General features: G+C 44.2%; 1 protein-coding gene across 5 annotated transcripts in view; it reads right to left on the reverse strand.

Annotated features, from left to right (window-relative positions):
- Positions 1-13,345, reverse strand: part of EFR3A (EFR3 homolog A) — a 110,953-nt gene that overhangs the window by 16,213 nt on the left and 81,395 nt on the right. For 4 of the 5 annotated variants that reach the window (XM_084848786.1, XM_084848789.1, XM_084848787.1 and 1 more), the window contains 7 exons: positions 12,795-12,846; positions 10,805-10,977; positions 8,186-8,261; positions 5,944-6,105; positions 5,544-5,675; positions 3,877-3,944; positions 2,045-2,172 (listed from right to left, as the gene is read on the reverse strand). In XM_084848786.1, coding sequence (XP_084704912.1) covers positions 2,045-2,172; positions 3,877-3,944; positions 5,544-5,675; positions 5,944-6,105; positions 8,186-8,261; positions 10,805-10,977; positions 12,795-12,846 — 791 coding nt within the window. Of the gene's footprint in view, positions 1-316; positions 368-2,044; positions 2,173-3,876; positions 3,945-5,543; positions 5,676-5,943; positions 6,106-8,185; positions 8,262-10,804; positions 10,978-12,794; positions 12,847-13,345 lie in introns of all 5 variants that reach the window. The other variant, XM_084848790.1, reaches the window with a different exon arrangement.

Raw genomic sequence — 13,345 nt, forward strand, 5'->3', positions numbered from 1 at the left:
TGAATTGTGATCATAAACAAATTAGAAGACAGTGAAGACAATACTGATGAGATGTGTTCCAACAGTTCCAATCAGCAGTCTGGCTGCCATGTTCTGAACCCACTTATAAATGTCAAAAAAGGTGTGGTATTAGTAGTAAGAGTTCAAAATAAACAGTATGGAGAAATGAGAGCTACTGTTGCATGACTTGCAGGAAAAACAAATACAACACTGACACTTTCTATCTATGAGTGTGGGGCTTTTGGGGCTGCCTATGGATCCTAAGAACAACAGGGGAAAGCTACAGAGAGGATAAGCATTTATGGGCTCAATTTACCTTTTGACTTGCACCTGCTTTTATGAGGCTTTTTGCCAGATGGAAATAGAGCTAAATTTCAAGAGATACATAAGAATGGAAACAAAAGCTTTAGGATGACACATCAGCCAAAAAATTTAGAAAACAGGGACAGCAGAAAAGTCATAAACATTTTGCCAGGATCCAAAGAACTGGATGACTCAAGAGGGGTTCTGGATTTCAGCTTCTTTGCCACAGGTCTAACTGCATTTGAAATGCACAGTATTTTGTGATACGACAAGTGGTGGGGAAAGGAGTCTGCTATTGCAAGAGAAAAAGATCCCAAGGACGCCCATTGGGCATGCCTAAAAGTAGCTCCAAGCCATTGTTATTCACCAGCAGTGGAAGCCTGATGTGTTGTTTCTGTGACACACAGATTTCAAAAGGGCTTCCATAATCAGTGCAAATTGATGCAAATCAAGGATAACAGAAGCTGAGACCACATGGAATTGCCTTTTATGAAGGTAGACAGTTGGTTTATCTGCTACTTAGTTCAACTGGCAGCAGCTCTCCAAGGTCTCAGATCCAATGGTCTTTCCCAGCACTGCCACCAGATGCCAAAGGCTGTGCTTGGGAACTTCTACATGCATAGCATGTGCTCTACCGCTGAGCTATTGTCCCTAGTCCTATACACACTGATGACATTCGTTAAGCATTCATTTAAAGAGGAAAGGCTTTATTTGTGTGGCTCAAAATAGCACTCAATCATTCACAAAGTCCAAAATATCTTAAGGGCCCCCAAGGAGCAAGCACTGCTTTAATACCTACAGAAACAAAACTACACCACTAATGAAACTCCTGCAAAGGGTGTCAGGTATATAAATTTCAGTAGTTGGGATTACATTGGTACTGGAATGTTTGAGTGAAGGGTATTTCAAATACAAGCATGTTCTTGTATTCTGCTTTCAATATAAGATTTACATTTGCAACCTATATTGCTGGCCCTGGGATGAGTAGGGATGTTGGAGGAATCTGTTCAGGTGTGTGTGTGTGTATGGAGCTCGACAAGCTTCCCTTGGTTTGGTCCCCCAGGCTTCGGTCTGTTTTCCATGAACTGGCCTGACTTGATCTGCATTGAGTTGGGCCAGTTTGAAGATTATCCGCATTTGTTCTATTTATGCAAATAGAGAATTGTGCAAATTGCTGCTGTAATTTGCACAAATCTCTATTTGCACCAATTAAAAAATATGCAAAAAGTTCCCGGATTTTAGCCCGCAAATACAAGCCAAGTTGGGAACACTGGGGAACTCCATCAAGCCAAAAATGAAATAGATTTCCCAGTGACGGACATCCCTAGGGATGAGATGAAGATGAGATGTAGGCCTAATACATTTTAGTATGAGGAATGAGATGTAGGCCTAATATATTTTAGTAACACTGTATAAGGATATGGTAACTGGCAGAGATATGCCCTGTTGAGAATTATATTCTGTGTATTATTTCACACCTTAAAGAGCAACTATGTGAGATGGTGATAGATGGCTACAGAAGAATGGAATTATAGCTCAGTGGTAGAACACATGCGTTGTGAGCAGAAGGTCTCGGGTTCGATACCCGGCATCTCCAGGTAGGGTAGAAAAAGCGCCTGCTTGAAACCCCGGAGAGTCTTGCCTGTCACTGTTGACAGTACTGGACTAGATGGACCAACGGTCTGACTCGGTACGAGGCAGCTTCCTATGTTCCTACATGTGCAAGCCATCAAGGACTTACCTGTCATGAGAGGTAAATACGGCACCGATAATCTCTCCACACAGTAGCCACTTCCACCCAGTGATTCTGCCATCTGGTTGGTCAGGAAAAACAAGTTTGTTTCATCCTTCTCCAGGGACTTGGGTAGCCTTCAAAACAGAAATTAATAATTATAAATTATAATTGTTATATAAATAATAATTAAATAAACAAATGGGGAAAAAACAGCAGATTGAGGAATGCAGATTAGAGTGAATTAGTCAGAGGCTGAAATTGTTACTAGTTTTTGTTCCAGCCCTCAATCTGATTTTCAAACAATATTAGGCTTTGTGTCCTAGAGCAGTGCCCGCAGAAGGGCAACCCACACAGAAGGAGGGATGGGCGAACTTGCGATCAATGCTCACTCTGTGCGAATGAGAAAATTGCACAAATCGAGCAGCGATCGAATGGGAGATTTGTGCAAATCTCCCCAACTTTGCGCAACTTTCCAAATTTGTGCAAATCCCCCCATACACTAAAGTGGGGCTGATTCAGTCTACTGAGGTAATTTGTGAAAATTAGGAAATTTGCACAAATCAAACTGGGAATCGAGAACGAGACGAACGTGAACATGTGTTCTACCATTTGCAAATATTGCAAATATACTGGCCTGGATAGGCTTTTGGTTTTATCCATTTTTTTTGTGAACCGCCCAGAGAGCTTCAGCTATTGGGCAGTGTAGAAATGAAATAAATAAATACATACATACATAAATATTTTTGGAGGACACATGCTTCAAACGTGCTCACATGTGAAGCCTCAGAGATTCAAACAGGGCGTGCTCACATGTTTTGTGAGCAAAAACAAGATTCTCATACATCCCTACATAGAACATGACAGAGCCATTGTCTTCCCCTCCCCTCTCCCATTGACATTTGCCCCCACCACTAACATGACCAACTATTATACATCACTGGAGTTTTTTCTGCACTTCCTCCAGAGGGACCTAGCAGCCCTATTCCTCCCCAGGAATGTGGATTGCTCTTCCTCTGAGCATAAGTAGTCTCGGTAGCCAGAGCAAAACACCTGGACTCAGTGTGCTGGAGGTACAGAGCAGCTTTCAATTACAAGTCATGGCTATGCACATTGGCCTGTGTTCAGCTGAGTATAATACATTCCAAGGAAGAGAGATGGAGAATGAAGGACAGAAGGAGGAAGGGGGGGGGTCTCCAATGTTCTGATGCCTGGGAATGAATGCATTGTGTCCTTAGTTCACCTCTAAAACAGGGGCACAGGACCTCAGGACCAGGGGCAAAATCCAGCCTGCCTGGGGTCCCAATCTGGCCCTGCGGGGTTACCAAGATGTCCCCACCCCATTTGTGCAGTTTCTTCTCATTTTGAAAGGTTGAAATGCCTCCCCTAAGGCCCAGTTACTGGCAAGAAGAGCTTTAAGCTAAAATGTGCTGGTACTTTGGGGCCTGGCCCCTTTGTCTTTGGCCTGACCCACCACTGGAATGCAGCACTCAAGAGCTTCCCTGAAATGGAATTTGGCCTTCAGACTGACTGAGGTTCAACACCCCTGCTCTAAATTATATGGAATAGAAGAAGCTGTCTTATACCAGGTTCAACTATTTGTCCATCTAGCCCACTGAATGGCAGTGGTTCTCCAGGGTCTCGGGCAGAGAAAGGTATTTCTGGTCACCTGGTCTTTTGAACCTGAGATGCCAGGGGCTGAACCTGGATATGGCTCTGCTCTGTGCTATGGTCCCTCCTCCTCCTCCTTCTCCTCCCCCCCTCCTCCTTCTCCTCCCCCCCCCCCCTTAAGTCAAGAACATCACAGAACTTCATGTTATCAACTGCTGGATTTTTCGTACTTGCACTTCTCTCTGAAAATGGTTTCAGGTAAAAAGTAGGGTGCCTCTACATTTCTGGTTTCAATGACCTGTAAAACAAGCAGAAAACCAGGAGAAGGTTCGTTGATCCGAGTGAAGCAAATTAACTGCTTTGTTAATTTGTATTCTACATTAGAATGTGTTTATAACTGCAGATAAATAAATGTGTTACTTTACAAACATGGGCACGCTTTCTCAGGGGGAAGGAACACTTTCCCTTCAGCCCCAGTCAGATGGAAAGTCTGCAAGGATTCATAGCAAGCCATCTGCATGTACTTCAGCAGATAACCTTCTTCACTTGCTGCAATGATGTCACCATTCCTTGGAGGCTGGGACTGGCTGAAAGCTCCACCCAACGGGTTTTATAGCACTACCCATCTATCCACCACTGTGTGTTTCAGTCCTTCAGTTTTGTGTTTAATTTTTACACTGCTGTTGCCTTTTATTTTGTATTAAAGGTTTTATATTATGTTTTATCATCTTGTATTTTAGGTTTTTTTTTTAATTTTGTGAACTGCCTGGAGAGCTTTGGCAACTGGATAGTATAGAAGTGTAATGAATTAAAAAAAAAAACCCTCACCAAAGTACACTGTGTGGGTGTGTTTAAAGGAAAACTCCACCTATTCTCACAATGCCAAAAAGTTGGGGTGAGGAGAGCAAGCTACTAGTTTTGCCAGCTCATGCAGCTCCTATGAAATGCATGTGTTGTGCTGTTTCTAAAGATCCTCTGCTCCCCTTTCTCAGAATATATGTATATGTGAGTGCATATTTGTGGGTATGTGTATGTGCCTACCACTAGGACACAACATCGGATGCAGAGGCTTACATATGACTTTTGGGCCCAGAGTTATGTTGCCCCTCAACCACAGAGTATCTAACACTACCAAAAATTATTCAAAACCCAACCGAAAACAAAATATAGTGGTGCCAAGAGGTTAAAGGTATTTCCCTTAATTTTTCGATAAATAAATAAATAGCCAATATAACTGCTTCAAAGAAATATGCCAATGTTCTAAAAGTTAGAAGAGAACCGGTATAAAAATTCAATGGAATGATCGCTGTATTTTACATTTATTACTTGTAAACCATAAAAGGAAATGTCAAGATTTAGACAAGAATATTGCCAAATTTCTCTGGTAAGCCATTTGAAAGGGAAAGGCAGAGAAAAAGGAGAGAAAAGGAAAAGCCCTCCTTTGAAATTTGTTTAAACTGATCAAAGTGTTTCAACTTCCCTAAAACATTTATTTCTCATTTATGTGTTTTTGACGTGTTTTTATTGGATGTGTTTTATTCGATTTCTAATGTTTTAATTATGACATTATTTTATCTATATTTTATCGTTAGCTGCCTTGAGCACTATTCTGAATCAAAATGCACGACATAAATTTAATAAATGAAATAAATACCTACAGTTTGACCCAAGCAGGATTCTCCAAGTTTTCGTTGAATTTTGCTTTACGGCAGAATCTGTAGGCAATTTATGGATGTGCAAAAGTACTCTTAAAAAAGCTAGCCTTATTCAAATTATCTTCCCTCAAAAATTCATTTGCAAATATTGCTTTGAGTTTTGATTTGGCCAAAATTGAGTTGTAGGTCTGTTTTTATACAAATGCATTATGCACATGCAATATCCAGAAGAAATACAGTACCTTAGTAACGTGCTGGCAAAAAGCGGGAACAGCAATCATCTGGCTTAGGAAGTTGAGATACGCTGCTACCACTGCCATCATGCTACAACGATGGAACATGGGCAAGTTGTCTTCATTAACGATTGCAATATCCTTCAATTAAAAAAGTAATTGTTCAAAAATAAATAAATAATTGGTTTGTATCCAATGTCAGTCGAACTTAAGTCCCATTCATTTCAACGGATCTGCTCTATGTTGGACTAACATTGGATGCAACCCACTCATTGCAAGATCAGCATTTTTACAATATGGATTCATTCGATGGGATACAGTCTGAGGTCTGTGCATGGCCATTCCACTCCAAGCCTAGATATTTAAACAATTAAATAAACTTATTTCAGAAGCTCTCTGAAAGCTCTACCTGCAATGCAATAGCCACTCTAATGAGGTCAATGACCACTTCTTCATTGGCTAACTCAATAGTGATGAGAGCCAGAGTTGTGTACAGCAGCTCCAAGTTCTTTTGGATGTTGTCTTCTTCCTTACAGCCCAAGTAGACGTGCCTGTACAGTTGTTGCCCATGCTACAGAAGGCAGAAAGGAGGAGATTTATCTCAAAATAGTGGACCATTTAGAAACAGTAGGTTACAGTTTCATACTGACATAGATTATTGGACCTGGTAAGCAGCAATTGGGAAAATACTGAGTTAGGCCATTGGTTCATCTAAACCAGCTTTGCTGACAGTCAGCGGCTGCTTGCGGTTTCAGGCAGGATTCTTTCCTAGCCCTACTTGGAGATGCTGGGGATTGAACCTGGGACCTTCTGTGTGAAAAGCAAGTGCTCTACCACTGAGCTATAAATCCTCCCCAGCTATGGCCCCTCCCCAAACATGAAAGTATTGCATGTACATTCACTATACTACTAGGGATGTGCGAATCCCCTTATCTCGCGTCTGGGGGGGGGTGTCTGCTGGTGGGGGGACGCGATCCATTTCTCCCCCCGGAATCTTTGATGAGGGGGAGGTGATCCATTCCTCCCCACTGGAATCCGAGCTGGCTGGCTTCACTCTGCAGAACCGCCGGCCGGCTCCATCCCAGCTCCTATCTGCGCGGAACAATGCTCTTCGGACACAAATGGTGTCCGCTATGCTGTTTGCGTCCCTGTTTTTTCATGTGATAGGCTACAAAAGTATCTACGTAAATAGAGATGCGTAGCCTATCGCGAGGAAAAACGGGGACGCAAATGGCATAGCGGACGCCATTTGCATCCCATCACTTACTTCCGGGTTCCTCACAGACAGCGGAACGGAACTGGCCAGGGGGGGATATTGGGTCCGGAGAAGCACAGGTAAGTGCGCTATTTCCGCCGCGGACTTTGGGGGGCTGAATTCACTGGAATTCGGCCTCACTGGAGTCCATGGCGGATTCTGCGGACATCCCTATATACTGCACTACTAAAGCTATAGCATACATATTGTCATTTAGTATCCTTCTTGGGATATGTAATAGCAATAATCGACTGCAGGTGAACCTTCTCACTTTTTATGATGACATTGTAATTAGGTTCACTATGCCTCCTCTGTCGCTGCAATAATCATCAGACATGGAGAAGGCCAAAGTCTCTGAAGAAAGGGACATCAGCACAGCACAGCTGAGTTGTGGATTGCACCCTCAGGCCGAAACGCCCATCGCCCCTGTGCATGTCTCAAAAGCAACTCTTACAGGGGCTTTGATCTTTCTGCAGCCCCCTGGATTGCACTGGATGCCACTCCAAAGGGTCCCCTAATCTTTAAGTGTGGCTATTCAGGGTGCACGAGAGGCTGTCAAGTAGAGGGAAGGCCAGAAAAGTTCTGATGTTCCACTTGAGGTCTTTGCATTGTCCTTAGGCTCCAACCAAGCCTAGATAATTAAAGCACTGGGAATACTGGAACACAAGGAGGTTGCCCTCTACGTCATGAGTACACAAAGCTGCATTATATGGAGTAAGATTATTGGTCTGTCTAGCCCAGTGTTGTGTACTCTGATTGACAGTAGCTCTCCAGTAACTCAAGCAGAGATCTTTCCAGCTCTGTTACTAGAGATAATTTTTAAAGGAGTTGGCAAAGATTGAACTTGGGACTAGGGATGTTGCAGACATCCGGGAAGGGGGTGGAGTCTGGTGGACATCCTCCCGCTTGGCCCCCCAGATGGCAGTCTGTGGACCCCTGTGCTTGTCCGACTGGGTGTGCACCGAGTTGGGCAAGTTGGGGATCTCTGCTTAGCCATGAGCTGCCATTTTGCAGAAAATTATACTATTTATGCCTGCAATTTTGCATAAATGGCACAATTGATGGCTGCCATTTTGCACAAAATGACTATTTATGTAAAAGGCTTAGCCACGGTTTTCTGCAAAATGGCAGCTTGCAGGTAAGTGGGATGCTGGCTGCTGCTTGCCTGTGGACTGTCCACCGGCTTGCACCATACACCAAGCAGGGTCAAGTGGCTGACGGGGGTCCGGTGAGCGGTGTGTGAGGCAACAGCGGGTGAGTTTGGCCATCCCTACTTGGGACTTCCTGCATGCAAAACATGGGCTCCACCTGTGGGACCCTCCCCTGTAGCTCTTGCCCAGTTACTTGTGCACTTCCTTTCTATCAGTAACGTGTTAGCTACACATGGTGCTATTACCTTTTTGATGAAGTTCGCATCTTGCCTTGAAATTTTGTCTCGTTTTATCTTTAGATCTGAAACATCAGGTATTATTCTGCGCACAGATAAACAAACCAGTCCTTTAGTTTCTTAAAGCAGCATTAATAATTATAATTGGTAAACAAGCTGCTTCTCAGGGGGTGGGAGTGGGAAGCACAGTGTGAAATATATTTAATCTATTCAGACATTTTTGAAGCAATTTCCATTTTAATTACACCCACGTTTAATAACGACAACTGACTTTCTATTTTAAAAAGATGGAATCATAAGTAATTATGACTTAGTGCAGGAATATTCCATTTTATGTTTTGCACAAACCCGTTTTGCACAAAACAAAAATATAATTACAAGCTTAATTAAACCAGGAGCCATTTGGAAGAGCTACTTAACATTCAGAGCAATACAGCGGGAAAACAAAATCAACTGGAACGTTCAATTGTTACATTCTTGTAAATTTTTCTTCTCTACTGGGAAACAGAAACATGGCACACAGTAGAAAGGTGCATGGGCTGAATGGCATCTACTGATTACAGCCAGAACACAGCTTTGTTAAAGGAGATGTGCGCCTTATACATAATTAATTGCCCCTTTTCAATAGGTAAGCTAGATATGGAAAGGTTCTGTATACAGAGCGTGGCACATCACATCTACTTATAAGAACATAAGAAGAGCCATGCTGGATCAGACCAAGGTCCATCTAGTCCAGCATTCTGTTCACACAGTGGACAACCAGCTGTCGGCCAGGAACTCACAAGCAGGACACAAGCACAACAGCACCCTCCCGCCCATGTTCTCCAGCAACTGGTGTACATAGGCTCACTGCCTCTGGTACTGGAGGTAGCACATAGCTTTCAAGACTAGTAGCCACCGATAGCCTTTTCCTCCAGGAATTTGTCCAACCCCATTTTAAAGCCATCCATATTGGTGGACATCACTACAACTTGTGGTAGCAAATTCTATAGTTTAACTATGTGCTATGTGAAGAAGTACTTCCTTTTATCTCTCCTGAATCTCCCACCAATCATCTTCATGGAATGACTCCATTAGGTTCTAGTATTTTGAGAGAGGGAGAAAAATGTCCCCTTATCCACATTCTTGACACCATGCATAGTTTTGTAGACCTCTGTCATGTCTCCCCATGGGGTCACGAAGAGTCGGACTTGACTTAACGACTGAACAACAACAAATCATGTCTCCCCTTATCCGCCTTCTACTTATTTAGAAGAGGTGCATCACCACAGCCCTGGGAGCCATATCTGGCCCACTTGGGTGCCCAATTTGGCCCTCTGATGCCCAATCTGGCCCTCCCCAGATAGCCATGCTCCCTTCCCCCGGCCTTACCTCCTTTCCCCCAACCATCAATCATTCCGTGGTTTCCCGACTTTTATACAGTTTTTCCCCATTCTAAGGGTGCAATCCTATGCATGTCTAGACAGAAAAAAAGTTATTTAATTCCCAGCATTCCTGGGATGCTGGGTTCCCAGGGCTGCTGGGAGTTTTAGTAGTTTTTTTCCTGTCTGAATATGCACAGGATTGTACCCTAAAAGGTTGAAATGCCTCTCCTATGGCTTAGTTACTGTCAATAGGAACTTTAAACTAAAGTATGCTGGAATTTTTGGCCACACCCCCTTTGCCTTTGGCCCCGCCCACCACTGGAATCCAGCCGATAAAAGCTTCTCTGAAATGCAATTTGGCCCTCTGGCTGAAGGAGGTTCTACACTCCTGTGCTATGCGGTTGGATCCAAAGAAGTGTGAGTGGGAAGAAAATAGCTGCTAGCGTCATAACACAAACATTAGGCCAATAGTCCCATAGTACAGGTTTTATAGCAGCTCTTATGCATGAAGTCTGTGAAGCTGCATTATAATGAGTCAGGTTATTGGTCTATCTAGCCTAATATTGTGTACTCTGTCTGGCAGAAGCTCTCCAAGAACCACCAGGAAACCACCCCAAACCAGGAAACCATCAGATGGGGTCAGGGGAAAGGCCTGATTTGATCTGCAGGCCTGAGGTTTGGCACCCTTAAAGTAGGGCTTAAAGGTTTCTAAGAGTCCAGTAGGTATCCATTTTGGAACAACCCCAGTCCCACAAATCCGACATGCCTGAATTCGGCCCATCTCCACCTCTTTAGGAATATAGGAAGCTGCCTTCTATCAAGTCAGGGTCCATCTAGGTCAGGACTGTATACAAGGACTGGCAGTGACTCTGTAGGGTCTCAGACAGGAGTCTTTCCCAGCCCTGGGGATTGAACCTGGGTTCTTTTGCATGCAAAACAAGTGCTTTGCTACTAAGCTATGGCCCTTCCCTTTACCTGGAGAGAGAAGACAGGAGGGGGGAAAGGGAAACAGGGTGGTACAAAAATTCACGGTAGAATGTGCTCTGGTCCTCAGTAGTGTCCTCCAAGGCCTGCCCATATATGGGTGTGGCTTAATATGCACCAGTTGTGGAAGAAACATTGCTAGCAGGAGCTTTGGCAGAGATAAGATTGATCTTCTTGTGCATGTCACCTATTTAAGTATCTAGACATCTCTATAACACACTGGTGTGAACTATTGTTGTATTAGGCCTCAGCTGAGGCCCCATCAAACTCAGACACCAACCGTATCCCTCTGAGCTTTGCTCTGTTGTCATGCCGATCAATAAGGTTATGCAGAATTTCCAGGACCAGCTGTCTTAGTTCAGAATCATCCATGAGTGAAGGAGACAGCAAAGGATCCAGAAAAGGAGCAGGTAGAGCAGCAGCAATGGTCTTGGCACTGTATCCTGTAGTCACCTGGTTGGTATCGAAGAGAAGGTAAGCAGTAGCTATCAAAGAAATCATTCAGCCAGATTCCACAACCAAAAGCCAGATTCCACAACCATTCTTATTCAATGGCCCGCAAAAGAAGTCAACCCAAATATAGAACTGTAGTTCTATAGTTATTTCTTAGATTTTCATCCTTTCCTCCAGGGAACTCAAGGTTCTCTCTCAGCTAGGGATGTGCGTGGTGAAGTTCTCTGAATTCCACCTCAAAGCTCGTCCCAACTCAAGTCCATATCAGATTGTGAGCTTTGTTTTTTTTCTTTTTGCATGAATATCCATGCAAATTTCCATGCATGCTTTTTCCAGAGTACGTAGGGATGTACGAAACTCACTTACCTTTGCTCCGTCCCTCCCCGCGGAATCCTCGACGGGGGGGGGGGAGGCGATTCGGTCCTCCCCCCCGGAATCCTCGACGGCCGGCTCCTGTCGAATCTTCGGATTTCCGGCCGCGGACAGCCTGGTGCGGACGGAAATGGCGGCCGCCGTAGCGGCCATTTGCGTCCAGCCAGAAAACCGTTAAATATTTACGTAGGCTACAACGGCGAAAAATAAAGGAACGCAAATAGTGTCCACTACGCTATTTGCATTCCCCTTTTTTTCCGCCGTTTTATCTTACGTAAATATTTACGTAAGATAAATCGGTGAAAAATAGGGAACGCAAATGGCGGCCGCCGTAGCTGCCATTTGCGTATGCTGCATTTTTTTTCTTTTTAGGGTAGCCTATCACGGTCCAAAGACGGCAATGGCGGCAGAAGCAGCCAGGAGACCAGCCGCCGCCACCGGAGCTGCCGCCTCCTCCGCCGAATCTACCCCAGGTAAGGACCATCCCGGGGGGATTCCGCAGGGGGGTGGGGGGCAGGAGGCCATTCCACCACGGAACTCACTGGAACCCGTGGCTGAATTCTCCGCCATCCCTAGACGTATGCATCAACTATAGGCATCTTTGAAATGTACACATTGTTCTCCCATTGATTAAAGCACATTTGTGCACATTTTTCAAAAGTACAGATTTTTTTCATGCACATTTTTTCAAACGGATGCATGCCGTCTAATGCTTTTTTGGGGGTCCGCGAATCACACTGCAAGGACTTCAGTCCGCAAATCCATCCAGAAGGTGTGAATAGGGTAAATCCTGATAAAAACCAACTGAAATGAATTTCACATACATCCCTACCCTCTGCCCATTTTAACCTCACAAGGTTGTTTTGAGGTAGATTAGGCTGAGAGATTGTGACTGGCGCAAGATCTGTCTTCATGGCCAAGAAGGGTTTTGAAGCCAGATCTCCCTAGCTCTAGTCCAAACGCTCCTGGAGAATGTGTGCGCCTCTAGATGCTGTGGTACTACAACTCCCATCAGCCCTAGCCAGCATGGCTAATCATGAGGGATGATGGGAGTTGTAGGTCAACACATCTGGAGGGCCACATGTTCCCCATCCTGAATGTAAGGTTTAAGGGTGCAAGTTAATGGCTCACAGACGTTTTATTAGCAGGGCAAATTCCTGTGTAGCTGGCTAGCTGCTGATGGCGCATCAACAGAAACAAGGAAGAAAAGAACCAACTCTTTTCTTATGTACAGTAGCTTCTCTGCTATGTGTCTGCAGGCAATTTTCATTCATCACAGGTAAACAACCGAGAAGCTATCTGCAAACCTGGGCTTGTGGAAAATGCCACTCACCTTTTCTTTTATTTAAAGTTTAAAGAAGTGGCTGTTCTGTCTGTTGACTGTACTGTAAAAAGGCATTTTCCCCCTAAGAAAAATCTGTTTCCTCCACGACAAGAAGCCTTACCATCAATAATGATCTCAGCAACATAATCTGAATTCGCCTTGTTCCCAAATCCCTAAAGGCAATTGTAGAAAAAGCCCAAGTGAATTTGAATCGATGTTTCTCATGGTTTCAGAAAACACAAAAACAAACAATTAAATAAACAATTACTTGGATAAGTGAGCTCCCCTGTTCCCTGTCTTGAATGGGAGGGGCTTGGAAACCAGTGGAGTTATTTCCCCTCCACAACAGGAAATAGTTTCTTTCCAAGTCAATCTGCATCTGGATTGACCTGATTCTCCACCACGGTTGTGAACCTCCCTTCCCCACAAGCTTCTTTTCCCCTTCTCATCAGTTCTCCAATACACCCTCACTTCCTTTCCACCCATTTCTAGCAGCAGCTGGTGAAGTCAGTGAGAAAGAAACAGGAGCGAACATGGGGAATTAGTGGATAGCAGGAAAGAAGGTTCGAGGCTGGCTGGGAGGGGTAGCAGAAAAATTTTGTTCAGGTTCAGGTTAAAATTTGACCTGGAGAAGAATTCCATGCAGGGAATGCTTGCGTCAGATTTGAAACA

Source organism: Heloderma suspectum, chromosome 4 (assembly GCF_057233095.1).
Source record: "Heloderma suspectum isolate Gila_16-S chromosome 4, 16-S_ref, whole genome shotgun sequence".
NCBI lineage: Eukaryota > Metazoa > Chordata > Lepidosauria > Squamata > Helodermatidae > Heloderma > Heloderma suspectum.